General features: G+C 44.0%; 1 protein-coding gene across 9 annotated transcripts in view; it reads left to right on the top strand.

Annotated features, from left to right (window-relative positions):
* Window positions 1-27,106, top strand: part of STXBP5L (syntaxin binding protein 5 like) — a 779,311-nt gene that overhangs the window by 739,734 nt on the left and 12,471 nt on the right. For all 9 annotated transcript variants that reach the window (XM_029578338.1, XM_029578339.1, XM_029578335.1 and 6 more), the window contains one exon: window positions 18,581-18,801. In XM_029578338.1, the coding sequence (XP_029434198.1) occupies window positions 18,581-18,801 (221 nt within the window). The remainder of the gene's footprint in view (window positions 1-18,580; window positions 18,802-27,106) is intronic.

The following is a 27,106-nucleotide window of genomic DNA, read 5'->3' as shown; positions in this document are numbered from 1 at the left end:
TCCCGGACGACTTGAACGATCTCATTGATCTGGCGGGCCACGTGGATTGAGGTGTCCAACGCCAGTTCCGGGAGAGGAGGCCTGCTCACAGACCCGGGAGCTCTGGAACCACACCTTTCCGAAGCGGGCACTCCCCTTTGGCCTCTCCGGGGGTTCTAGAGTCCAAACCCATGCAGGTAGGCCGGGGGCCTATCTCTCAAGAAGAGAGGAGAAGACATCAGTCCCTGAGCCTGTGCCTGTATTGCGGCAGAAAGGGCCATTTCCTTGCTCGATGTAGCGAGTTTCCGGGAAACGCTCGGGACAATCGGGGAGCTAACTGTAGGTCACACCTCCTCTGCCTCCCCCGTGCACCATCCCGGTGACCTTGCTCCTTCCCGAAGAAGAGTTCGATATGCTAGCTCTGATAGACTCTGGAGCCGGGGGAAACTTCATCCTCAAGGACTTAGTCCAGCAACTCCAGATTGGAGTCCAACCCCAGAGGCCTTCCCTTCGTGTGTCCTCCATTCAAGGGAAACTCCTCCCTGGGGCTATCTCTACTCGTACCAGGCCTCTCACGCTATGCACGGGTATCAAGCATGTAGAAGAGATTTCATTTCTCATCCTGGAGAGGTCTATGCACCCGGTCATCCTGGGACTACCTTGGCTGTGGAATCACTCCCGTAATCTGTTGGGAGACCCTCCAGGTGGCATCCTGGGGGCTTTTGTGCTTCGGCTCTTGCTTGACAGCTGTTCCGCGACCACAGATACCTCTCCTGACAACATTGTTGGCGTTGCCGCCCCACTATCAGGACTACCTTGATGTCTTTTCCAAGGAGAAAGCCGAGATCCTCCCGGAGCACCGCCCTTTCGACTGTGCAATTAACTTGCTTCCGGGTACCACGCCGCCAAGAGGACTGGTGTACCCGTTGTCTCTCCCCGAGACGCAGGCCATGTCCATGTATATCCAAGAGAACCTGGACTGGGGATTCATTCGACCGTCCAAATCCCCGGCTGGAGCGGGGTTCTTCTTCATAGCTAAGAAGGACGGCTCTCTTCGGCCCTGGATAGATTACTGTGGCCTGAACAGCATTACTCGCCGTGACCGGTACCCTCTACCCTTGATTCCAGAACTCCTGGATAGACTTCAGGGGGCCAAGGTCTTCACAAAACTGGATCTCTGCGGGGCCTATAATCTGGTGAGGATTCGTCCAGGTGACGAATGGAAGACCGCATTTAACACAAGGAATGGCCAATATGAATACTTGGTCATGCCCTTCGGTCTCTGCAATGCCCCGGCGGTTTTTCAAAACCTCATGAACGAGGCCCTAAGGGAGATGTTACATACCTCCGTAATTGTCTACTTCAACGATGTACTAATATATTCCAGGGACTTGGAGATGCACCGTCACAATGTTCGCCAAGTGCTGCAGAAACTGCCAGAGAAACGCCTGTATGCGAAACTCGAGAAATGCCAGTTCGAGCAAGAATCACTGCCCTTCCTGGGGTACATCGTATCCTCCACAGGGTTCCATATGGACCCAGAGAAGGTCGCGGCCATCAAAGATTGGCCCCAACCGGTGGGAGTCAAAGCGCTTCAGCGGTTCCTCAGGTTTGCCAATTTTCATCGGCAATTTATTCCCTACTATTCTCAAATGGTGGCTCCACTGACTGCCCTCACCAGAAGGGGGCCGACGCCAGGAACTGGCAGACGACGGCTCTACAAGCCTTTCAGGAATTGAGACGCATTCCTCCAAGACACCTGCCTCCGCTACCCCGACCCTCAACGTCAGTTCATCGTGGAGGTCGACACCTCCGACATAGCAGTCGGGGTCGTTCTAAGCCAGCTGTCCAATGGAAGCAAACCCCTGCCGTGTTCCTACTATTCACGCAAGTTTTCGCCTGCCAAGAAGAATTACGGCATAGGGGATAAAGAGCTACTGGCTATCAAACTAGTTTTCGAAGAATGGCGCCAATGGATGGAGGGGGCCCAGCACCCAGTAATCATTTACACAGACCATAAGAACCTGGAGCATCTGTGCCACGCCCAGCGTCTCAACCCATGGCAGATGCGCTGGTCTCTCTTTTTCAGCCGTTTCAATTTTTCCCTCAGTTACCGACTGGCGTCCAAGAATGTCCGAGCGGATGCTCTTTCCCGCACGACGGAGACAGACGATACTATCAACCTGCCTCAGTACATTCTGGACCCGGCCAAAGTTCTTCTGGCCGGTAAGACTGTGGTGCCCTCTCGTTCCCAGAGGAGAGTCTTAGCATGGGCCCATGATTCCCTGACTGCCGGACACCCAGGAACTGCCAGGACCTTGGAACATCTGACGGAGTTCTACTGGTGGCCACAGGTTAAGAAGGACGTCCGACTCTATATCCAGTCGTGCCCTACCTGTGCCCAGCAGAAACCCTTACATGGACACCCCTGGGGGCTCCTCCAACTGCTACCCATTCCTACTGAGCCCTGGACTCACCTGTTTACAGACTTTATTGTGGATCTGCCCGCCTCTGATGGGAAGACTGTGATTTGGGTCACGGTCGACCGCTTCTCGAAGATGGCCCACTTCGTGCCTCTTGCTAAGCTGCCTACGGAGCCCAAATTGGCTACCCTTTTTACGCAACATATCATCCGTCTACATGGACTCCCTTTGCACATAGCCTCTGACCATGGTCCGCAGTTTACTGCAAAATATTGGAAGGCCCTTTGCAGGAGGTTTGGTGTGCAACTCGACTTAACTACAGCCTTCCACCCTCAAGGCAATGGGCAAGCCGAGCGTACTAATAGGTCTTTAAATGCCTTCCTCCGGCCCTTCATGGGGGACCTCCAGGATGATTGGGTCACCCTGCTACCATGGGCAGAGTTCTCTTATAACCGCCATAAGCACTCTGCAACCAACCAGTCCCCGTTCCAGCTAGTCTATGGGAAGACCCTGAGGCCTTCCCTGCCATTGCCTTTGACGGTACCGTCCCCTGCAGTTCAACTTACAGCGCGACAGTTGTGCAACCTCTGGAGTTCCACCCAGGAGAAACTCCATTTGATGGCAGCCAAGGCCAAAAGATATGCAGATAGGTCATGACGGCCTGCTCCGACCTTCCTTCCGGGGCAGAGAGTTTGGTTGAGTACCAGGAAATCCACTTACGGACTCCCTCTATGCGTCTGGCCCCCAGGTACATTGGCCCGTTCACGGTAGTGGAGCGAGTAGGGGCAGTCTCCTATCGGTTACGGCTGCCATCCACCCTGAGGATCCACAACGTGTTCCACGTGTCTTTGCTTAAGCCAGTGGTACTCTCCATATTTCATGCCAAACCTCCGGAACCTACCGCCACTGAAGCCAAAGCAGACGTCACCTATACGGTAAAGGATGTTCTGGACGTTCGGTTCCACCGTCTCTGGTGGGAATACCTCCTCTCCTGGGAGGGGTACGGCCCGGAGGAAATTCCTGGGAGCCTTCTTCTCATATCCTGGACAAGTCCCTCCTCCGTCAGTTCCACTTGGCTCACCCTGCTAAGCCCGGACCCCCGGGAAGGGGGCGTAGGAGGGGGGGTACTGTTACGGCCCCAGGCCGTGCCCCGGGTCCTTCACTCACCTCTATGCCAGCCGGGCCACTGAGCTGCTGATTCGGCCTTCCCAGGCCTCAGTCGCGGCGCTCCCTCCTCGAGGGAGACGCAGGGTCCCATCGCGTCTGGCCCCTCCCCCTAAGCGTGCGCACGCGCAGGGGTTCAGTATTTAAAGGGCCAGCGTGGGAAACTCGGGGGACGCCCTCAGGATGACATCAGATGCTTCAGGGTATTTAAACCCGTGATGTCAGCTGAAAACTAGAATCAATACAAAACACAAAATTCAGCTGAAACGGAACTCTGGTGAAGTAGCGTTGAGCAACCTTCATAAATAGCCTCATTATATTTGTGGCTTATTGGTTGAAGCCTGTAACATTCCGGGCAAGTATAATCATAGGTTGCAACACGCTTTAGTAGCACCAGTAGGTGCTGAAACTGTGACACTGACACTGTGCAATTTTAAGAACACTAGTGTGTGTGCACTTATCTTTGTTCGAACGCAGGAGAAGGGCAAGAAAGTCCTGAAGCGTGGCCTCCGACACCGTGGTGTTTCGGAGTCTGTTACTCCTTCATCAGGGACCTTCATCAGCGCACAGATAATCGCCGTCTCAGAATTTGCATACTGACCGGGACACAGCGGAGTAAGTTTCAATTTCCAAACCGAGCCCTTGCATCTTTAGCAGTAAAGCATATAAGAACTCTGATTATTTTATCTTTACACGCAGAAATATTTGAAGGCTCATCTCTTCCTGAAGGTCCCTGATGGAGTAACAGACTCCGAAACACCACGGTGTCGGAGGCCACGCTTCAGGACTTTCTTGCCCTTCTCCTGCGTTCGAACAAAGATAAGTGCACACACACTAGTGTTCTTAAAATTGCACAGTGTCAGTGTCACAGTTTCAGCACCTACTGGTGCTACTAAAGCGTGTTGCAACCTATGATTATACTTGCCCGGAATGTTACAGGCTTCAACCAATAAGCCACAAATATACTGAGGCTATTTATGAAGGTTGCTCAACGCTACTTCACCAGAGTTCCGTTTCAGCTGAATTTTGTGTTGGGTATTTAAACCCTGCAGCTTGGCCTAAACCTCGCCTTGCAACGAGGTTCGCTCAGTTCCCCTGAGTCACTAGTTGCTGCGTTTGGACTCTGGATCGTCTCTGCTGACTTCTGGCTTCTGACCTGGCTCCGTTCCCTGACTATGTCTTCAGCTTCTGCCCCTGGCTTTGGTTTATCTTCTGACTTCTGGCCTGGCTCCGTTCCCTGACTACGTCTTCAGCTTCCGCCCCTGGCTTTGGTTTGTCTTCTGACTTCTGGTTTCTGACCCGGCTTCGTCCTTGGACTCTGTCTTCAGCCTCTTCCATCACCTCCGGTATCCGGTACTTTCTGGCCCCGAGGATTCTCCTAAGTCCCAGCAGCTCGGGCTCTCACGGGCTCCTCCTCCTGGGAGAGCCACGGACTTCCGAGGGTGAAGATCCATCCAGCCTCCTGGACTCAGCCGGCCTCATCGTCCATCTCGTCGGCCGCTGCCCAGATCTTTGGTCACATAGGATCTGCCTAAGTCCAAGAGGTTTGGGTTCCTACGGGCTTCTCTTGGGGGGACCACGGACTTCCAGTGGTGAACTTCCGGCTGTGATGCTTCCTGTAGGTTCCCACAGTTTACCATCTACAGTTTCAGCCGGCCCAAGGGTCCACGACCGTAACAGATAGCAGGACAAGGTAGTGAGTAAAGCTAGTAGAGTGTAAGAGCCAATGGATTGGAGAAATAGCCTAATACAGTGGTTCTCAACCTTTTTTCTGTCGGGACACACCTGACAGATGGTTCTCACATGCGTGACACACTGACCCATGATCGTCACGGGGCTAGATGTAAAAGTACAGTTTGCATCCACGGGAACCCCCACAATATGACATTCCCCATACAACTCACCCTACAAAAAAGATATTCTGGTATCATCTCAGTAACAGCAACTCAAACTCCTTCTACTTCCAGGCTCAATACTCATGAAAAGACAGCAGTTTACCACCAATGCATGTCCTCTTGAGAAAACACAACAAATAAGACTGATAAAACGCTTACATGCTAGTAAAATATCTCATCTCGGTAACAGACACAGAACAGACCTAACATACTCCCAGGATCTATAGTAATGCACATAAACTAATCCGCACACAGTTACACCTGTATTGTGGAATACATTCCAACAGGAGCAACCCTATCTATGAAAAGGCAACACTACAAATATTAAATCAGGCCCTAAAAACCAATACACCTCTTATTAGGAAAACAGAACTAGCAATCAGCTATAGATCCCCACACAGAAATAATTGTAAAACTATACTAATAAGGAGAAGAAATGTTTCAAAACAGCTATGAACAGAATAACATCCAACAATTAAAAACTCATAAAAACTATTAAAAATTCTCCAAACACCAATAAAATATTTCAAAAAAAGCAGACACATCACATAATATTAAATAATTAAAATGGCAGTCAATCAAGAAAAATAAACTTTAAAACCCACCTTTACTTACCCCCTCCAGCAGCTCTCCTACTCCTCTTCCATGCAGGCCATAGCAAACAGCAGAAGCAGCAGTAGAGGCTAAGCTCTATACTCATGGTCCTCTTCCTTAGTGCCCATGTCTCTCACATACACACACACCATACCAGTCATGCCCCCATGACCAGTTTCTGTCTCTCACACACCAATCATCTCCCAAACAGTCTTTGACACACACACACACCAGTCACCTTCCTGAACAGTTTCTCTCATGCCATACACACACACAGGCTTCCCACTCCCGTGTTCTATTTACATATACGGGCTTCTCACTCTCATAATTAATTTCTCTGTCTCACACACACTCATCAGTCTCTCACTCCCATAAGAAGAGCATAAGAAATTGCCATGCTGGGTCAGACCAAGGGTCCATCAAGCCCAGCATCCTGTTTCCAACAGAGGCCAAACCAGGCTACAAGAACCTGGCAATTATCCAAACACTAAGATCATCTCATGCTACTGATGCAATTAATAGCAGTGGCTATTCCCTAAGTAAACTTGATTAATAGCCATTAATGGACTTCTCCTCCAAGAACTTATCCAAACCTTTTTTGAACCCAGCTACACTAACTGCACTAACCACATCCTCTGGCAACAAATTCCAGAGCTTTATTGTGCGTTGAGTGAAAAAGATTTTTTTCTGATTAGTCTTAAATGTGCTACTTGCTAACTTCATGGAATGCCCCCTAGTCCTTCTATTATTCGAAAGTGTAAATAACCGAGTCACATCTACTCCTTCAAGACCTCTCATGATCTTAAAGACCTCTATCATATCCTCCCCCCCCCCCCCCCCCCCCCAGCCGTCTCTTCTCCAAGCTGAACATCCCTAACCTCTTCAGCCTTTCCTCATAGGGGAGCTGCTCCATTCCTTTTATCATTTTGGTTGCCCTTCTCTGTACCTTCTCAATCGCAACTGTATCTTTTTTGAGATGCGGCGACCAGAATTGTACACAGTATTCAAGGTGTGGTCTCACCATGGAGCGATATAGAGGCATTATGACATTTTCTGTTTTATTAACCATTTCCTTCCTAATAATTCCTAACATTCTGTTTGCTTTTTTGACTGCTGCACACACTGAGCCGACGATTTTAAAGTATTATCCACTATGATGCCTAGATCTTTTTCCTGGGTGGTAGCTCCTAATATGGAACCTAACATCGTGTAACTACAGCAAGGGATATTTTTCCCTATATGCAACACCTTGCACTTGTCCACATTAAATTTCATCTGCCATTTGGATGCCCAATCTTCCAGTCTTGCAAGGTCCTCCTGTAATGTATCACAATCTGCTTGTGATTTAACTACTCTGAATAATTTTGTATCATCCGCAAATTTGATAATGTCACTCGTCATATTCCTTTCCAGATCATTTATATATATATATTGAAAGGCACGGTCCAAGTACAGATCTCTGAGGCACTCCACTGTTTACCCTTTTCCACTGAGAAAATTGACCATTTAGTCCTATTCTCTGTTTCCTGTCTTTTAACCAGTTTGTAATCCATGAAAGGACATCGCCTCCTATCCCATCACTTTTTAGTTTTCATAGAAGCCTCTCATGAGGGACTTTGTCAGACGCCTTCTGAAAATCCAAATACACTACATCTACCAGTTCATCTTTATCCACATGTTTATTAACCCCTTCAAAAAAAATGAAGCAGATTTGTTAGGCAAGACTTCCCTTGGGTAAATCCGTGTTGACTGTGTTCCATTAAATCATGTCTTTCTATATGCTCTATGATTTTGATCTTGCTTGTTCTCGCCACAGGCTTCTCATTCCCATAATCACTTTCTCTCTCTCTCTCACACACACACACCAGTCACCTGATCTCTCTCATGCATACACACACACAGGCTTCCCACTCCCATGTTCTCTTTCAGATATTACAGGCTTCTCACTCCCATGCTGTGTCTCACACACACGTTTCTTACTCCCATGCTCACTCTTCACATGCACAGGCTTCTCATTCCCATAATCACTTTCTTTCTTTCTCTCTCTCTCTCTCACACTCACACACCAGTCACCTGATCTCTCTCATGCATACACACAGGCTTCCCACTTTCATGTTCTGTCTTACATATACAGGCTTCTCCCTCCCATGCTGTGTCTCACACACACCCAGTTTTCTCACTCCCATGCTCACTCTCTTCACGTGCACAGGCTTCTCATTCCCATAATCACTTTCTCTCTGTTAGACACACACACACACACACTCTCACTAGTCTCTCTCTCATTTCCATGCTCGCTCTCCACTGCAGGCTTCTCATTCCCTGAATCACATTTTTTCTTTCACATTCACACACACCAGTCTCTTTCTCTCACACAGTCACCTTACCAACCAGTCTCTCTCTCATGCATACACACACACACAGGCTTCCCACTCCCATGCTCTCTCTCACATAATCAGGCTTCTCACTCCCATGCTTTCTTTCACACACACCCCCACAACACCAGGCTTCTTACTCCCATGCTTTCTCACATACCCAGATTTCTCACTTCCATGCTTTTTCTCTTTCACACACACACACACATCAGTCACATCCCTGACTGTCTCACGCTCTCACATACACATCAGTCATCTCCTTGAGCAGTCACTTTCATTGTCTCTCAATATACACACACACATCAGCTCTCTGACCAGTTTCTCTCAATCACACACACATGCTTTCAAATACATTCTCTCACTTACACACTGGCTGGCTGGCTGCTTCTCTCTCTCTCACTCACTTCCTCTCCCCCCCCCCCCCCCCAGCACAAATGGTAGCTGCAGCAGCCTCCTCCTCCAGCCCCCGCAAGCCAAGAAAGTAGAATCCCATCTGCCGCGGGAGGCTCATGCTGCTGTCTCCTTTCTCAATTACCGGCTGCTTCAATTGCTCGGGGGCCGATGCTGCAGCCGCCGCCGCTACTTTATCACGCGGCACGGCTCTTTCTTCTTCCCGCGCACCGCGTATCACTTCCTGTTCCGGGTCACGGGGGGGGGGGCAGGCGCAGGAAGAAGAAAAGGCCAGCCACGGGTGCCACAGCTTCTTTTAGCACTGCTACCGTTCCCACTGGGCTTGAACGAGCTGATAGCCCGGCAGCAATGGCAGCAGGGAAGGAAGAGCAGTGGGAGAGACTGGGAACACGCGACACACCAGCCGGTGCTTGGCGACACACTGGTTGAGAAGCGCTGCCTAGTAGATGGACTGAAAACAGAAACCAGGGTTAAGAAGTTGCCACATTGGATCAGACCGAGGATCAATCAAGCCCAGCATCCTGCTTCCAACAGTGGCCAATCAAGGGTACAAGTACCTGGCAAGTACCCAAACTTATAGATCTTATGTTACTAATTCCGGTAATAAGCAGTGGCTATTCCCCAAGTCAACTTGATTAATAGTTCATGGACTTCTCCAGAAAATAAATAAATAAATAAATAAATTCTAATAAATAAATAAATAAATAAATCTTGTCCAAACCTTTTTTAAACCCAGATAAGCTAACTGCATTAACTATATCCTCTGGCAATGAATTACAGAGCTTAATAATGTGTTGAATGAAAAATAATTTTCTTTGATTTGTTTTAAATGTGCTACTTGCTAACTTTATAGAGTGCCCTCGACCTTATATTATCCAAGAGTAAATAACCAATTCACATTTACCCTTTCAAGTCCATTCATGATTTTGTAGGCCTCTATTATATCCCCCTTCAGCTGTCTCTTTTCCAAGCTGAACACCCCTAACCTCGTTAGCCTTTCCTCATAGGGGAGCCATTCCATGCTCTTTCTCCAGTGCAACTTTATCTTTTGAAAGATGTGGCGACCAGAATTGTACAAGTATTCAAGGTGCGGTTTCACCATGGAGCGATAGAGGCATTATGCATGTTCTTTATTGCTATTTGTTCCAATGAATTCCGCCCCTGATGCGACAGTTTTAGTTCCTTGTAAACCAGTGTGATATGTATATTATACAGGAACATCGGTATATAAAAATTATAAATAAATAAATTATGACATCTGTTTTATTTGCCATTCCCTTCCTAATAATTCCTAACATACTAACACACTGAGCCAACGATTTCAGTGTAATATTAACTATGATGCCCAGATCTTGTTCCTGGTGGTAACTCCTGATATGGAACCTAACATTGTGTAACTACAGCATGGGCTATTTTTCCCTATATGCATCACCTTACACTTATCCACATTATATTTCATCTGCCGTATGGTCACCCAATCTTCCAGTCTTGTGAGGTCTTCCTGCATTTTATCACAAATTGCTTGTGATTTAACTACTCTGAATAATTTTGTGTCATCTGCAGATTTGATCACCTCACTCATTGTACTCCTTTCCAGATCATTTATAAATATGTTAAAAATGCACCGGTCCAAGAACAGACCCGAGGCACTCCACTGTTTACCTTTCCCCGCTGCAAAAAGGTACCATTTAATCCTACACTCTGTTTCCTGTCTTTTAACCAGTCTTCAATCCATAAGAGTTCATTGCCTCCTATCCCATGACTTTTTAATTTTCTTAGAAGCCACTCATGGGGGACTTTGTCAAACGCCTTCTGAAAATCCAGATATGCTACATCTACCAGCTCAACTTTATCCACGTGTTTATTAACTCCTTCATAACAATGCAGCAGATTTCTGATGCAAGACTTCCCTTGGGAAAATCCATGCTGGCTGCTTCCCATTAAACTATGCCTATCTATACATTCTGTGATGTTGTTCTTTAGACTAGTTTACAAACTTTTTCCCAACACTGAAGTCAGGCTTAAAAGTCTATAGTTTCCTGGATCACCCCTGGAGCCCTTTTTAAATATCAGGGTTACATTGGCCACCCTCCAGTCTTCAGGTACAATGGACATTTTAATGATAGGTTAAAAATTACTAATAACAGATCTGAAATTTTACTTTTGAGTTCTTTCAGAACTTGGGGTGTATACTATCTGGTATGGCTATTTGCTACTCTTCAGTTTGGCAATCTGGCCTACATCATCTTCAAGATTCACCGTGAATTGATTGTTCATCTGAATCATCACCCTTGAAAATAGTCTCTGGAACAGTACCTCCACAACTTTCTTGCTACTGGTAATGTAGACAAGGAAGTTTCCTACATTCTGCTTTGGAGTTCTTGTAGTACTCTATGAACCAGAACAGCCACTACTTATTTTGGAGCTTGAATATATTTTAGTATACCAAATATATCTTCTCTCAGTTCTGCATCTTCTTGTAAGGAATGTTTTTTTTTTTTGCTGTTTTTTGGACAAAAGGAGAATTTAGCGCATACTCCAGCAGAGATGTACTTCTGGGAATATGTGGAGATGGAGCTGATGGAAACCCAGTAGAACTTTTATTGTCAGAATGGTATGACGATTGTGACCCTTCTTAAGTCAGATAACAATATAGGAATAAAATAAAACTGGAATAGGTGGTGGTGATTCTTTGGATGAAGGTGAATCTTGAGACTTTATTTGTGATTTAGTTTGTAGGATTTCATGCCTGGCTTTATAAGGTGAAAAAGGTTTGCAGGATTCCAAAACAGGAGAAATTAACTCTAATTGTGATAGAGAAGATGGAGAATCTGGTATATTGATAAAATATTTTTTTAAAAAGTCAAGCCACACAGGGGATGATGGCCGTTTAGAAGAAGGAATCCTGTAGAGCAGTGGTCCCCAGAATTTTTGAACAAAGTGCCATATACGAGATTGCCATATGAGAGAGCTGAAAAGGGGTTGTCCCTTGGAATCTGGCTCTTTCAGTGATTTGAAATGCTGCACAAGAGGGGAGATGGGCAGCAAGGTTCCCACAGCGATACGACAGATAAGGTAAAAATATTCATAGGAAGTTAGCAACCCTACTGCCTGACGACCCCCCCCCCCCCCCCCCCCCCCCCCCCCCCCCCCCCCCCCCTTCTTCACCATCTGTATCGCTCCCTGGGGACAGGAAAAGGGGTGAATGGTAGGGAGATGCATTCATGGCATATTCTCTACCACCCACACTGCCTATACACTCTTGCTTTCTTCTTCCTTCAGCTTCATCACCCCTCTCCTCCACCCTCTCTCCCCTCACAATTTTTCCTCCTCTCACCCTCTCTCTCAAACACCTACTCACAACACAGGCTCTTCTCTCGCACACAAACAGGCTCTCACACATTCACACACAGCCCCAGGCTCACACAAACACCCACACAGACTCTGAGAGCCTGGATCTTTTCTTCAGCCACCAGCAGGATGGGGTCCGCTGGGTCCTACCTCTTTTTGGTCGCTGCACGATAGGCTCCATGGTAGCCTGGTGTGTGCAGCAGCAGAAGTTATGCTGAAGCAAACATAATCTCCTGCTGCAATAGGGGGCCAGTACCACAGGAGGTTGGGAATCCCAACAGCACTTTTGCTTTTGACACCACGCAAGACTCTCTGTCTGGCTAATGGGGGCTGGGGGACCCTACCAGCTCTTCCTACTTCTTCTGCTGTTGAGTATGGTTGAAAAAAAACAAAACACAAAAAAATGTAAATCTTTCCTAGCTGCGGCTAAATTGACCTGCAGAGCAAGTCTCTAGCAGGCTGGGCAAGATTGCCCTTCAAGAAACATGTGGACCACAGTTTAGGGACCCCTGCTGCAGATGAACTATTCAATTCTGGAACTAGAATGGGCATGAATTATTTAGCAGAAGTAGATTCAGAATAAACTGACCTTTGGTTAATCAAGACAGATATTTCTATCTCAGTACTGAAAAGTGGATATTAGCTCTCATACATTCACACACAGGATAGAGGCGGTCCAGAAAATGGCGACCATAATGGTGTGGGGTCTTCATCAAATGACTTATGAGAAGAGGCTGAAGTACCCTGGAAGAGAGGAGGTGCAGGGGAGATATGATACAGACATGAAAGGTTTGAATGATGCATGAACTTTGAACCTTTTTCATTTGAAAGGAAACATAGAGGTTATGAAATGAAATTTCAGGGGGGAAGACTCAAAGCCAACTTCAGGAAATATTTCTTCACAAAGAGAGTGGTGGATGCCTAGAATGCCCTTCCGGAGGAAGTGGTGAAGACAAAAACAATCAATTCAAAGGGGCTTGGGCTAAACACCGTGGGTCCCTAAATGCTAGAGGATAGACATGAAGCGTACATGGGGGGTAACCTGCTCGGTGCGACAGTTACTACCCTTAGCAGAAGCACGGCGATTACTACCCTGAATCAAAAAGCCTTGATACTTTTGATGCAACATCACTGTCTGTTTTGATGGCAGGGGGCAGGACAGGGAATTGGATTCAGATGGCAACCAACAAGGGCCCCGATCTTTATGGTCTATGGTACTGATATGCAGACATAAGGCAAAAAGCACTTGACTACTTCCATAGCCAAGTCAACATTGCCTGAATTTTCAGGCAGGTTCCAGACCCAGTAAAAATGTTGCTAGCAGTAATTTTTTATGGGTTTGACATTTGCTTGTAACTGCACAGACTACCTTAAGAGAAACTTAGGGGTAATCTATATGACATGGCAGATATTATCATAAGAAGCTTGCTGGGCAGACTGGATGGACCATTTGGTCCTTTTCTGCTGTCATTACTATGTTGCTGACAAATATATGGTTCTTTGCTTGTTGATGGTGCTGTGAAAATTCTGCACCAAAGAATGATGTCACCGATGTTTTGTCAGCATCACCAGGGTCTATTTTAATCCGGAATCCTTTGACACCAAAGTGCACATGTTTTCGCCCTCTTTAGAATAGGGGGCATGGTGCCAAGACTTCTGCAAGTCATATCATGAGAGAAGTTTGCCTTTTTTGATTTGATGGTCCCCTAGCTAATGATTATTTCCCTTTCGCTGCCTGGACCGTTGAGGGGAATTCAAAAATTCTGTTGAGTTTAACACTGGATCTTTTGGCCTTGGGAGACATTTGAGTACAGATAGAAACACCATGAGACAGTCCTAAGCAGCAAATACAGTAATGATGCAATCAGATAGATATCTTATAGGAATAGTGTAGAGATCTTTTAAAGGCCTGTTAGTTTCAGCTCTCTTCACTATGACAGACAGCAAAGTTGAACTCAATTTCAGAGAAATTGAAAGTAATAAGATTCTTTGAGAGTTGCAAAATAAAAAACAAATTAAATCAACAAGGAAAGAAAAAATAAAGTATGAGAGGAAATAATGTTAATGAATGGCTTATGAAAAAAAGAGCAAACATGCATCCCTTTACAAGAGTGGAAATAAAGAGGTCCATATTCAGACACAGTCCCTTTAGCAAAGTTAGCTGGATTTGAAAGTATATTCAGTAGTAAAATCGCACTACTGAATAAAGCCGGCTATCAGGCGGCTAACTATAGCCATCTAACATTAGAACAGCTGTTTGGTCCAACCAGACTTAGGCCAGATTCATTAAGACTTTTCTCTCATTTTGTATCTATGGGGAAAAACCTTTAGTGAATCTGGTACTTAGCTGGCTATGTCATCCGGCTAATTCTGAATATTGGAGTTAGCCGGTTAACTTAGCTGGCTAACTCAACTGCTCCCAGTTACACCCCCAGAACGCCCCTAATTTAGCCAGCTAAATTCTAGCTTCCTAACTTTAGGATGGTAGAATTTAGCCAGAGATGTACCCAAATATTCATTTAGCTGGCTAACTTCTGAGTTATAATCAATCTAATAGAACCCTAATGTCCTATCACAGCAATATCAAGACAAAAATTGATTTAAACACAGTTTCATGAAATGTTTTTAACCTTTTAGGTACCAACGTTCCACACGTGGAACATTTTTTCATATACTTTTAATTACTTGCAAATTTTTTTATCCCAGGGCAAGCAGGATGTAGTCCTCACATATGGGTGACATCGATAATGGAGCCCTATATGGAAAAACGTCTGTCAAAGTTTCTATAAACTTTTGACTGGCACAGTGTGCCCACTGAGCATGCTCAGCATGCCATGATATTCTTAGCCACAGGGGTCTCCCTTCAGTCTTCTTTTTTCCGTGGAGCCGTTAGCCTCGCGGTTAATTTGGAGTCCTGTGTGGTAAATTTACCATACCTCATAAAAAGCTTAGAAAAACTTCTTTCCGCAAGGGTCTCCCATAAAATTCCATCACGGTAAGTTTTTTCTTTTTGCCGTCGGTTCCGTTCCGTCTTTTTTAGCCTAGTAGTCGACGGCTGTCCGACTAACCATGGCTACGGGCTTCAAAAAATGCCCTAATTGTTGCAGAACTATGTCCATCACAGACCCACACTTAGAGTGTGTGCTCTGTCTTGGCGGGGACCATGATGTCCAATTTTGTCAAAAGTGCGCCGAGATGACACCAAAAGGACGATGACTCCGGATGGAGAAAATGCAGCAACTATTTCGCCTTCAGTTGCTCCCTTCAACATCAACGTCTACACTATCGTCTCCGGCGGGAATGATTCGTAAAGTAGTCCTTAAAAACTAATTCCAGATGAAGCGTTCAAGGACTGCCTGTCACACAAGACTGTTTTAATCCAAACGGACAGCACAGTAGCCATGTGGTACATCAACAAACAGGGAGGTACGGGCTCGTATCTCCTTTGTCAAGAAGCTGCACAGATTTGGGACTGGGCCCTAGCACACTCAATGCTTCTACGGGCCACTTATCTGGCAGGCATTCACAATGTAGTGGCGGATCACCTCAGCCGTCATTTCCAGCCTCACGAATGGTCTCTGGATCCAGAAATGGCGACCAAAATATTTCAATGTTGGGGCCAACCAACAATAGACCTCTTTGCATCTCAACTGAATTACAAAGTGAGCAATTACTGTTCCCTGTTCAAGCAGACAAACCACTTACCCAGGGACGCCTTTGCTTGCCACTGGAACTCAGGCCTTCTATACGCGTATCCCCCAATACCGCTCATAACCAGAACTCTAGTGAAGCTACGACAAGACAAGGGGTCCATGATACTCATAGCCCCATATTGGCCTTGGCAAGTTTGGTTTCCCATACTTCTAGATCTCTTGATCAAAGAACCAATTTGCCTAGGGATAGCTCCCACACTCATAACTCAGGATCAAGGCCGGTTGCGTCATCCCAACCTGCAATCCCTATCCCTGACAGCATGGATGTTGAAAGCTTGATCCTGCAACCCTTCAATCTTGTAAACCCTCCACCCGGAAGAATTATTCTTCCAAATGGAAACTATTCACCTTGTGGTGCAAACAAAAAAATACTGATCCTTTCACTTGCTCCACATCTTCTCTTCTAAACTATTTATACCATCTTTCAGAATCTTGTCTCCAGACTTCATCTGTACGGGTACACTTAAGTGCAATCTCTGCTTACCATAACAAGATGGGAGATGCACCAATCTCAAAACAACCTCTCGTCAGTAGATTTATGAGAGGTTTAACTCAACTTAAGCCACAAATTCGGCCACCAGTCACAGAATGGGACCTGAATCTGGTCTTAACAAGGCTTATGCGTTCTCCTTTCGAACTCATCTTAAATTTCTCACATGGAAGACTATCTTCCTCATAGCCATTACCTCGGCTAGAACACAGTTAGTGAGTTACAAGCACTTGTCATGTACGCACCTTATACGAAGTTTCTACATGATAGAGTGGTTCTCCGTACACATCCAAAATTCCTTCCCAAAGTAGTTACGGAATTCCACTTGAATCAATCCATAGTTTTACCCACCTTCTTTCCAAGGCCACATTCTCACCAAGGGGAAAGGACCTTACATACCTTGGACTGTAAACGTGCATTATCTTTTTACTTAACCCGCACCTTAGTCCACAGGAAATCCACCCAACTCTTTGTTTCTTATGACCCAAATAAACTGGGTAAAACAGTGGGTAAACATACTCTATCCAATTGGCTAGCAGATTGCATACAGTTTTGCTATGAAAAAGCAGGCCTTCCTCTCCAAGGGCGAGTAAAGGCACACTCAGTAAGAGCAATGTCAACCTCAGTAGCACACTATCGTTCAGTGCCAATTCTTGACATATGTAAAGCAGCAACATGGAGTTCTCTTCACACCTTTGCAGCTCATTACTGTCTGGATAAAGAAGGATGACAAGATTCAGCCTATGGACAATCTGTCTTTAAAAAATTTGTTTTCAGTTTAATCCCAACTCCTTCTACATCCAATCTGCTGTGTTCTTCGGCTGATTCATTTCAACAGCAGTACTTCACTGTTGCTTCACTTCAAAATGACTCAGCCTCTAGCTTGCTATTCACCCATATGCGAGGACTAGCATCCTGCTTGTCCTGGGATAAAGCAAAATTGCTTCCCTTGTAATAGGTGTTATCCCAGGACAGCAGGATGTAGTCCTCATGAAACCCACCCGCCACCCCACGGAGTTGGGTCAGTTACGTTTTATTTTATTTTTGGCTAATGCTGATTGCTACAAAAGCTACTGAAGGGATACCCCTGTGGCTGAGAATATCATGGCATGCTGAGCATGCTCACTGGGCACACTGTGCCAGTCAAAAGTTTATATTAACTTTGACAGAAGTTTTTCTGTATAGGGCTCCATTATCGATGTCACCCATATGTGAGGACTACATCCTGCTGACCTGGGATAACACCTATTACAAGGTAAGCAATTTTGCTTTATACCATATTTATACCATATTTTGGTCTAATTAACTAAGATATGTAAAAAGGGGCATCAGGAAATAATTCCTTCAATGAGCAGGATCTAAAAGGTTAACTCACTAGCAATCTCTGGCTCCGATATACTTTAAAGTTTGAAAAATCTTTTAGCATATTTATGAAAAAAAACTTTTTGGGATGGGTTAGCAGTTTCATATATTTAATAGTGCCCCAGCACTGTAATGCATGTATAATCATTAACTTCCAACCAACTCCGTATTTTTCTTGAATTTTCTTAATATGCTAAAGTCCCGGATTCCTTCAAAACCAATGACATCCACTTTTTTATATATATTTTTTTTTTTTTAACTTCTGAGTTAGCCAGCTAAATGCTTTTGAATATGGACCTAACAAAGACCAAGGAAAGATGTGTAGTGGTGACTGTGCGAGAAGTGCCATGTATGCTCAGAAAGACCACCCGAGTTTTTCTGAACTGTGAGAGAGCCTTGCAATCTCAGTGCCATCAGATGATGTAGCCTACATGTGTGGCTGATTGTCTTGCTTATCCATGGAGAAAAAATATATACAATGCTGGCAATTATTTTACTTTTGGTTTTTTTCCTCCTCATATGCTTTCAAGTAGTGCAGTGATTTATTTTCCAATTCTGAGTCTTTATGGAGATACTGTACTGCAGATAGTTTATAATGTTAAAACAGAATATCATCAAACATATAAAATTATAGCTAATAAATTATTGCCCATTATTCCAGGATTCAGCTGACTAATTATCATAATGAAAAGATCTATTGTACTATTTTCCATTAGAGGGTTAACAATCAGGAATTTTGATTGCTATTTCTCTCTTAGAGCATCAATCACAAAACTTTTACAAATTTCATAATAGATGATGTGTAACTGTTTGATTTTCTTTACAGTTGGTGAAGCTTCAGCAGGAAAAGCCTCCAGGAGTCTTGCTCAACACATTCCAGGACCAGGTGGAATTGAAGGTGTGAAAGGAGCTGCCTCAGGAGCAGTAGGAGATTTGGCTCGGGCTCGCATTGCTTTAGATGAAAGGGGGCAAAGACTAGGAGAATTAGAAGACAAGACTGCTGCCATGATGGCTAGTGCAGAAGCTTTTTCTAAACATGCACACGAGGTATGGAATCTTTATTGGAGCAGCAGAACAGTTTGATGTGCATGTGAAATTACTAAATGTGAATGATTTTTTAAAACTTTTAACTTTTCTCTGAAGACAAGCAGTTCCCACAGTCAAAATAGGTGGGCTATATAGTTTCAGTCAGTGACAAACATATCTGTTCCAGATCTAACTAGAAAGGCTTAAAAAGGCTTTTAATGCTTATGTGTGGGAATTCCTGCACTGCTTAATTCACTTTTGTCTGCTGGAGACACTAGAAATGTTAGCTTTCAGTGGAAGACTGGTCGAAGATTTGGCAACTGGGAGTCATGCATCTGGTGTGTGGTAATCCAAAAGAGTTGTATGTGAGGGATGTAAATAAGACTGATGTGAACAGACCAGGAGAGAGCTCTTAGGGTAATAGTGTCTAGAGATCTGAAGATGGTGAAACAATGTGGCAATTTGATTATTAGGAATGTAGACAATGTGGTGATTTGATTATTAGTAATGTAGACAGCTGGGTGGGTGGTGGGCGTGAGGATTGGCTGGTAACATGCCTACCTGATGCGAAGGTGGCGGACCTCATGCGTCACCTAGATAGGATTTTAGACAGTGCTGGGGAGGAGCCGGCTGTCGTCATACATGTGGGCACCAATGACAAAGAAAAATATGAGAGGGAGGTTCTGGAAGCCAAATTAAGGCTCTTAGGTAGAAAGCTGAAATTCAGAATCTCCAAGGTAGCATTGTCTGAGAAGCTCCCTGTTCCAAACACGGTCCCCAGAGGCAGGCAGAGCTCTGGAGTCTCAATGTGTGGATGAGATGATGGTGCAAGGAAGAGGGATTCAGTTTTGTAAGGAACTGGGGAACCTTTAGGGGAAGGGGGAGCTTTTCCGAAGGGATGGGTTGCACCTTAACCAGAGTGGAACCAGGCTGCAGGCACAAACATTTAAAAAGGAGATAGAGCAGCTGTTAAATTAGAACAAAGTGGAAAGCTAACAGTCGCTCAGCAACGCATAGATCGGAGGTAGGTATCTTCAAAGGATACTAATGCTGCATTAGATTTAAGGCATCAATACAGAGAGGTTCCAATAATAAGAAAAGTAGTCCAAGTGCCTATAATTAAAAATTAACCTGAACTAAAAGATTCCAATTTATCCCTGTTATCTGAAAAGCAAATTGTAAATAAAAACAAAAAAACACACTTTGAAATGTTTGTATGCTAATGCGAGTCACGCCGGGGACGCCGTGTTAATAAACGTTTGCGTCTTTTAAGCAATGGAGTTGCTGATATAATGAATTAAATATTTGTTCATACAAATTTTGAAGTTTGGGACTGACTTTGTTTCTGCATCTCCCTGGTGACTTGGATATTATAGTTGGAGTGCAGCATTGGCTCCTCTGTGGTGCTTGTGTATGCTAATGCGAGACATCTAAGTAAGATGGGAGAATTAGAGTGTATAGCAGTAATGATGACATAGACTTAAATTGGCATCTCAGAGACATGGTGGAAAGAGGATAACCAATGGGATAGCACTATACCGGGGTACAAATTACATCACAATGACAGAGAGGAGCATCTTCGTGGTGGGGTGGCACTTTATGTCCAGAATGCCATACAGTCCAATAGGATAAAGATCCTGCATGAGACTAAATGCATAATAGAATCTTTCTGGGTAGAAATCCCTTGTGTGTTGGGGAAAGAGTACAGTGAGGAGTATACTTCCAACCAACTGGCCAGGATGGTGAGACGGACAGTGAAATGCTAAGAGAAATTAGGGAAGCTAACCAAACTGGTAATGCATTAATAATGGGAGATTTCAATTACCCCAGTATTGCCTGGGTAAATGTAACATCAGGACATGCTAGAGAGATAACGTTCCTGGATGGAATAAATGACAGTTTTATGGAGCAATTGGTTCAGGAACCAAGAGAGGGAGCAATTTTAGATCTAATTCTCAGTGGAGCATAGGATTTGGTGAAAGAGGTAACGGTGGTGGGGCTGCTTGGCAATAGTGATCGCAATATGATCAAATTTGAATTAATGACTGGAAGGAGGACAGTAAGTAAATACATGGCTCTAGCACTAAACTTTCAAAAGGGAAACTTTGATAAAATGAGAATAATAGTTAGAAAAAAAACTGAAAGGTGCAGCTACAAAGGTAAAAAGTATGCAACAGGCATGGACATTGTTAAAAAATATCATCCTAGAAGCACAGTCCAGAAGTATTCCATGCAATAAGAAAGGAGGAAAGAAGGCAAAATTACCAGCATGCTTAAAAGGTGATGTGAAAGAGGATATTTTAGCCAAAAGATCTTCATTCAAAAATTGGAAGAAGGATTCTTCAGAAAAAAACAGGATAAAGCATAAGCATTGGCAAGTTAAATGTAAAACATTGATAAGACAGGCTAAGAGAGAATGTAAAAAGAAGTTGGCCATAGAGGCAAAAACGCACAAAAAAACTTTTAAAATATATCCGAAGCAGAAAACCTGCAAGGGAGTCGGTTGGACTGTTGGATGATCAAGGGGTTAAAGGGATACTTACAGAAGATAAGGCCATCGCGGAAAGATTAAACAACTTCTTTGCTCCAGTGTTCACTGAAGAGGATGTTGGAGAGATACCTGTTCCGGAGAAGGTTTTCATAGATAGTGATTCAGATCAACTGAATCAAATCACGGTGAACCTAGAAGATGTGGTAGGCCTGACTGACAGACTGAAGTTGAGTAAATCACCTGGACCGGATGGTTTACACCCCAGGTTTCTGAAAGAACTAAAAAATGAAATTTCAGACTTATTTCAATTAATTTCTCACCTATCATTAAAATCATCTGATGTACCTGAAGATTGGAAGATGGCCAATGTAACACCTATATTTAAAAAGGGATCCAGGGTTGATCTGGGAAACTATAGACCGGTGACCCTGACTTCAGTGCTGGGAAAAATAAAGAATAAAATCACAAAACATTTAATTTAGATAGACATGGTTTAATGGGACACAGCCAACATGGATTTATCCAAGGGGAAGTCTTGCCTCACAAATCTCCTACATTTTTTTGAAGGAGTAAATAAACACATGGACAGAGGTGAACCGGTAAATGTGGTGTATTTGAATTTTCAGAAGGCATTCGACAAAGTCCCGTATGAGAAGCTTCTAAGAAAATTAAAAAGTCATGCGACAGGATGTGATGTCCTTTTGTGGATTGGAAGCTGGTTAAAAAACAGGAAACAGAAAGTAGGATTAAATGTCCCAACTTCAGACTGGCAGCCCTGGTGCTGCCTTGGAGGAAGAAGGTCTCATGATGGGAGAGCATCAACCAGGTGCAGCAGGAAAGGATCCTGTAGCAAGGACCTGCTCTCCAGGTGATGCATTGTCCTTTCGCACTGAGGATATCTCCCCAAGGCCTACTGCCCAGGAGGGAAGGGTTAGGTCTCGGCCATCATAGTTGGTGATTCGATTATTAGGAATGTAGATAGCTGGGTGGCTGGTGGGCGTGAGGATCGCCTGGTAACATGCCTACCTGGTGCGAAGGTGGCGGATCTCATGCGTCACCTAGATAGGATTTTAGACAGTGCTGGGGAGGAGCCGGCTGTCGTGGTACATGTGGGCACCAACAACATAGGAAAATGTGGGAGGGAGGTTCTGGAAGCCAAATTTAGGCTCTTAGGTAGAAAGATTAAATCCAGAACCTCCAGGGTAGCATTCTCTGAAATGCTCCCTGTTCGATGCGCAGGTCACCAGAGGCAGGCAGAGCTCTGGAGTCTCAATGCGTGGATGAGACGATGGTGCAAGGAAGAGGGATTCGGTTTTGTTAGGAACTGGGGAACCTTTTGGGGAAGGGGGTGTCTCTTCCGAAGGGATGGGCTCCACCTTAACCAGGGTGGAACCACACTGCTGGCACTAACCTTTTACAAAGGAGATAGAGCAGCTTTTAAACTAGAACAAAGGGGAAAGCCGACAGTCGCTCAGCAGCACATGGTTCGGAGAGAGGTATCTTCAAAGGATACTAATGATGCATTAGAATCAGGGCATCCCTACAGTGAGGTTCCAATAATTAGAAAAATAGTCCCAAGTGCCTGTAACTAAAAACTCACCTGAGCTAAAACATTCTAACTTATCCCTATCAATTATAAAGCAGAATGAAAATACAAACAAAAAACAAATTTTGAAATGTTTGTATGCTAATGCCAGAAGTCTAAGAAGTAAGATGGGAGAATTAGAATGTATAGCAGTGAATGATGACATAGACTTAATTGGCATCTCAGAGACATGGTGGAAAGAGGATAACCAATGGGACAGTGCTATACCGGGGTACAAATTATATCGCAATGACAGAGAGGAGCACCCGGGAGGAGGTGTGGCGCTTTATGTCAGGGATGGCATAGAGTCCAACAGGATAAACATCCTGCATGAGACTAAATACAAAATTTAATCTTTATGGGTAGAAATCCCTTGTGTGTCGGGGAAGACTATAGTGATAGGAGTATACTACCATCCACCTGGTCAAGATGGTGAGAAGGACAGTGAAATGCTAAGAGAAAAAATACCATTCTAGAAGCACAGTCCAGATGTATTCTACACATTAAGAAAGGTGGAAAGAAGGCAAAGTGATTACTGGCATGGTTAAACGGGGAGGTGAAAGAAGCTATTTTAGCCAAAAGATCTTCATTCAAAAATTGGAAGAAGGATCCAACAGAAGAAAATAGGATAAAGTATAAACATTGGCAAGTTAAATGTAAGACATTGATAAGACAGGCTAAGAGAGAATTTGAAAATAAGTTGGCTGTAGAGGCAAAAACTCACAGTAAAAACTTTTTAAAATATATCCGAAGCAGAAAGCCTGTGAGGGAGTCAGTTGGATCATTAGATGATCGAGGGGTTAAAGGGGCACTTAGAGAAGATAAGGCCATCGCGGAAAGATTAAATGATTTCTTTGCTTCGGTGTTTACTGAAGAGGATGTTGGGGAGGTACCCGTAATGGAGAAGGTTTTCATGGGTAATGATTCAGATGGACTGAATCAAATCACGATGAACCTAGAAGACGTGGTAGACCTGATTGACAAACTGAAGAGTAGTAAATCACCTGGACCGGATGGTATACACCCCAGAGTTCTGAAGCAACTAAAAAATGGAATTTCAGACCTATTAGTAAAAATTTGTAGCCTATCATTAAAATCATCCATTGTACCTGAAGACTGGAGGATAGCAAATGTAACCCCAATATTTAAAAAGAGCTGCAGGGGCAATCCGGGAAACTACAGACCAGTTAGCCTGACTTCAGTGCGAGGAAAAATAGTGGAAAGTGTTCTAAACATCAAAATCACAGAACATATAGAAAGACATGGTTTAATGGAACAAAGTCAGCATGGCTTTACCCAAGGCAAATCTTGCCCCACAAATCTGCTTCACTTTTTTGAAGGAGTTAATAAACATGCAGCTCCATCACTGCTCTCTACATTAAAGGTGGGGATGGAAGGGAAATAGAACCAAGAGCTAAGAGAAACAGATAAGTATGAGAGAAAATATGTGTGAAGCTTGCTGGGCAGACTAGATGGGCCATTTGGTCTTCTTCTGCCGTCATTTCTATGTTTCTATGTTTCTATGATAAAGGTGAACCGGTAGATGTAGTGTACTTGGATTTTCAGAAGGTGTTTGACAAAGTTCCTCTTGAGAGGCTTCTAGGAAAAGTAAAAAGTCATGGGATAGGTGGCGATGTCCTTTCATGGATTGCAAACTGGCTAAAAGACGGGAAACAGAGAATAGGATTAAATGGACAATTTTCTCAGTGGAAGGGAGTGGACAGTGGGGTGCTTCAGGGATCTGTATTGGGACCCTTACTTTTCAATATATTTATAAATGATCTGGAAAGAAATACGACGAGTGAGATAATCAAATTTGCAGATAACACAAAATTGTTCAGAGTAATTAAATCACAAGCAGATTGTGATAAATTGCAGGAAGACCTTGTGAGACTGGAAAATTGGGCATCCAAATGGCAGATGAAATTTAATTTGGATAAGTGCAAGGTGATGCATATAGGGAAAAATAACCCATGCTATAATTACACAATGTTGGGTTCCATATTAGGTGCTACAACCCAAGAAAGAGATCTAGGTGTCATAGTGGATAACACATTGAAATCGTCGGTTCAGTGTGCTGCGGCAGTCAAAAAAGCAAACAGAATGTTGGGAATTATTAGAAAGGGAATGGTGAATAAACTGGAAAATGTCATAATGCCTCTGTATCGCTCCATGGTGAGACCACACCTTGAATACTGTGTACAAATTTGGTCGCCGCATCTCAAAAAAGATATTATTGCGATGGAGAAGGTACAGAGAAGGGCTACCAAAATGATAAGGGGACTGGAACAGCTCCCCTATGAGGAAAGACTAAAGAGGTTAGGACTTTTCAGCTTAGAGAAGAGATGGCTGAGGGGGGGATATGATAGAGATGTTTAAAATCATGAGAGGTCTAGAACGGGTAGATGTGAATCAGTTATTTAGCATGGGGCACATTTAAAACTAATCGGAGAAAGTTCTTTTTTACTCAACGCACAATTAAACTCTGGAATTTGTTGCCAGAGGATGTGGTTAGTGCAGTTAGTATAGCTGTGTTTAAAAAAGGATTGGATAAGTTCTTGGAAGAGAAGTCCATTACCTGCTATTAAGTTCACTTAGAGAATAGCCACTGCCATTAGCAATGGTAACATGGAATGGACTTAGTTTTTGGGTACTTGCCAGGTTCTTATGGCCTGGATTGGCCACTGTTGGAAAGAGGATGCTGGGCTTGATGGACCCTTGGTCTGACCCAGTATGGCATTTTCTTATGTTCTTATGGTCAGTTTTCACAATGGAAAAGTAAACAGTGGATTGCCTCAGGGATCTGTACTTGGACCAGTGCTTTTTAATATACCTCTTTCCAAATCATTTATAAATATAACGAGTGAGATAATCAAATTTGTGGATGACACAATTATGCAGAGTAGTTAAATCTCAAGCAGATTATGATGAATTACAGGAAGACCTTGCGAGACTGGAAGATTGGGCTTCCAAATGGCAGATGAAATTTAACGTGGACAAATGCAAAGTGATGCATATAGGGAAAAATAACCCTTGCTGTAGTTACACAATCTTAGGTTCTATCTTAGGAGTTACCACCCAGGAAAAAGATCTAGGCATCATAGTGGATAATGAAATCATTGGCCCAGTGTGCTGTGGCAAACAAAAAACAAACAGAATGTTAGAAATTATTAAGAAGGGAATGGAAAAGAAAATGGAGGATGTCATCATGCCTCTATAGCATTCCATGGTGAGACCGCACCTTGAAAATTGTGTGCAGTTCTGGTCACCACATCTCAAAAAGGATAAAGCTACACTAGAGAAAATGCAAAGAAGGGTGACCAAAATGATAATGGGCATGGAATGGCTACTCTATGAGGAAAGGCTAAAGAAGTTAGGGCTTTTCAGTTTGAAGAACAAAACTGAAAGAACCCTTACACACACATTTATTGCGCCAAAAATTAAAAATATCCTTATTAAGGAGGAAAAAAGACCTCAGAAAAATTGGCGCAATAAATGTGTGTGTAAGGGTTCTTTCAGTTTTGATATTTCTATAGCTTACTCGTCCTGGTTGTTTTTGAACTCAGTTTGATGAACAGACAACTGAGGGAGCATATGATAGAAGTCTACAAAATCATGAAAGGACTTGAATAAGTTAATGTAAATCTCTCTCAGATAATAGAAGGACCAGGGGGTACTCCTTGAAGTTCGCAAGTAGCTTATTTAAAACAAATCGAAGACAATTCTTTTTCACCCAGCACATAGTTAAGCTCTGGAATTCATTGCCAGAGGATGTGGTTACAGCAGATAGTATAACTGGGTTTAAAAAATGTTTGGCTAAGTTCCTAGAAGATAAATCCATAAACTACTATGATGGTAATTAATAAGCAATAGTAGCTTGTGATCTATCTAATGCTTGGTACTTGCCAGGTACTTGTGACTTGGATTGGCCACTGTTGGAACAGGATACTGGGCTTGATGGACCCTTGGTTTGACCTAGTATGGCATTTCTTATGTTAATGTGACAAGGCGATAGCTAAAGCCAGAAGAACTCTGGGCTGCCTAGTGAGGAATAGCCAGTAAGAAAAAGGAGATGATAATGCCCTTGTACAGGTCCTTGGTGAGGCCTCATTTGGAGTACTGTGTTCAGTTCTGGAGTCTGTATCTAAAGGACGATAAAGATAGGATGGAAGCGCTCCAGAGAAGAGCACCCAAAATGGTGTGGGGTCTATATCAATGACCTATCAGAAGAGGCTGAAGGATCTGAATAT

The sequence above is a fragment of the Rhinatrema bivittatum genome, chromosome 15 (assembly GCF_901001135.1).
Source record: "Rhinatrema bivittatum chromosome 15, aRhiBiv1.1, whole genome shotgun sequence".
Lineage (NCBI taxonomy): Eukaryota > Metazoa > Chordata > Amphibia > Gymnophiona > Rhinatrematidae > Rhinatrema > Rhinatrema bivittatum.
This window is presented reverse-complemented; position numbering and strand designations above follow the sequence as displayed.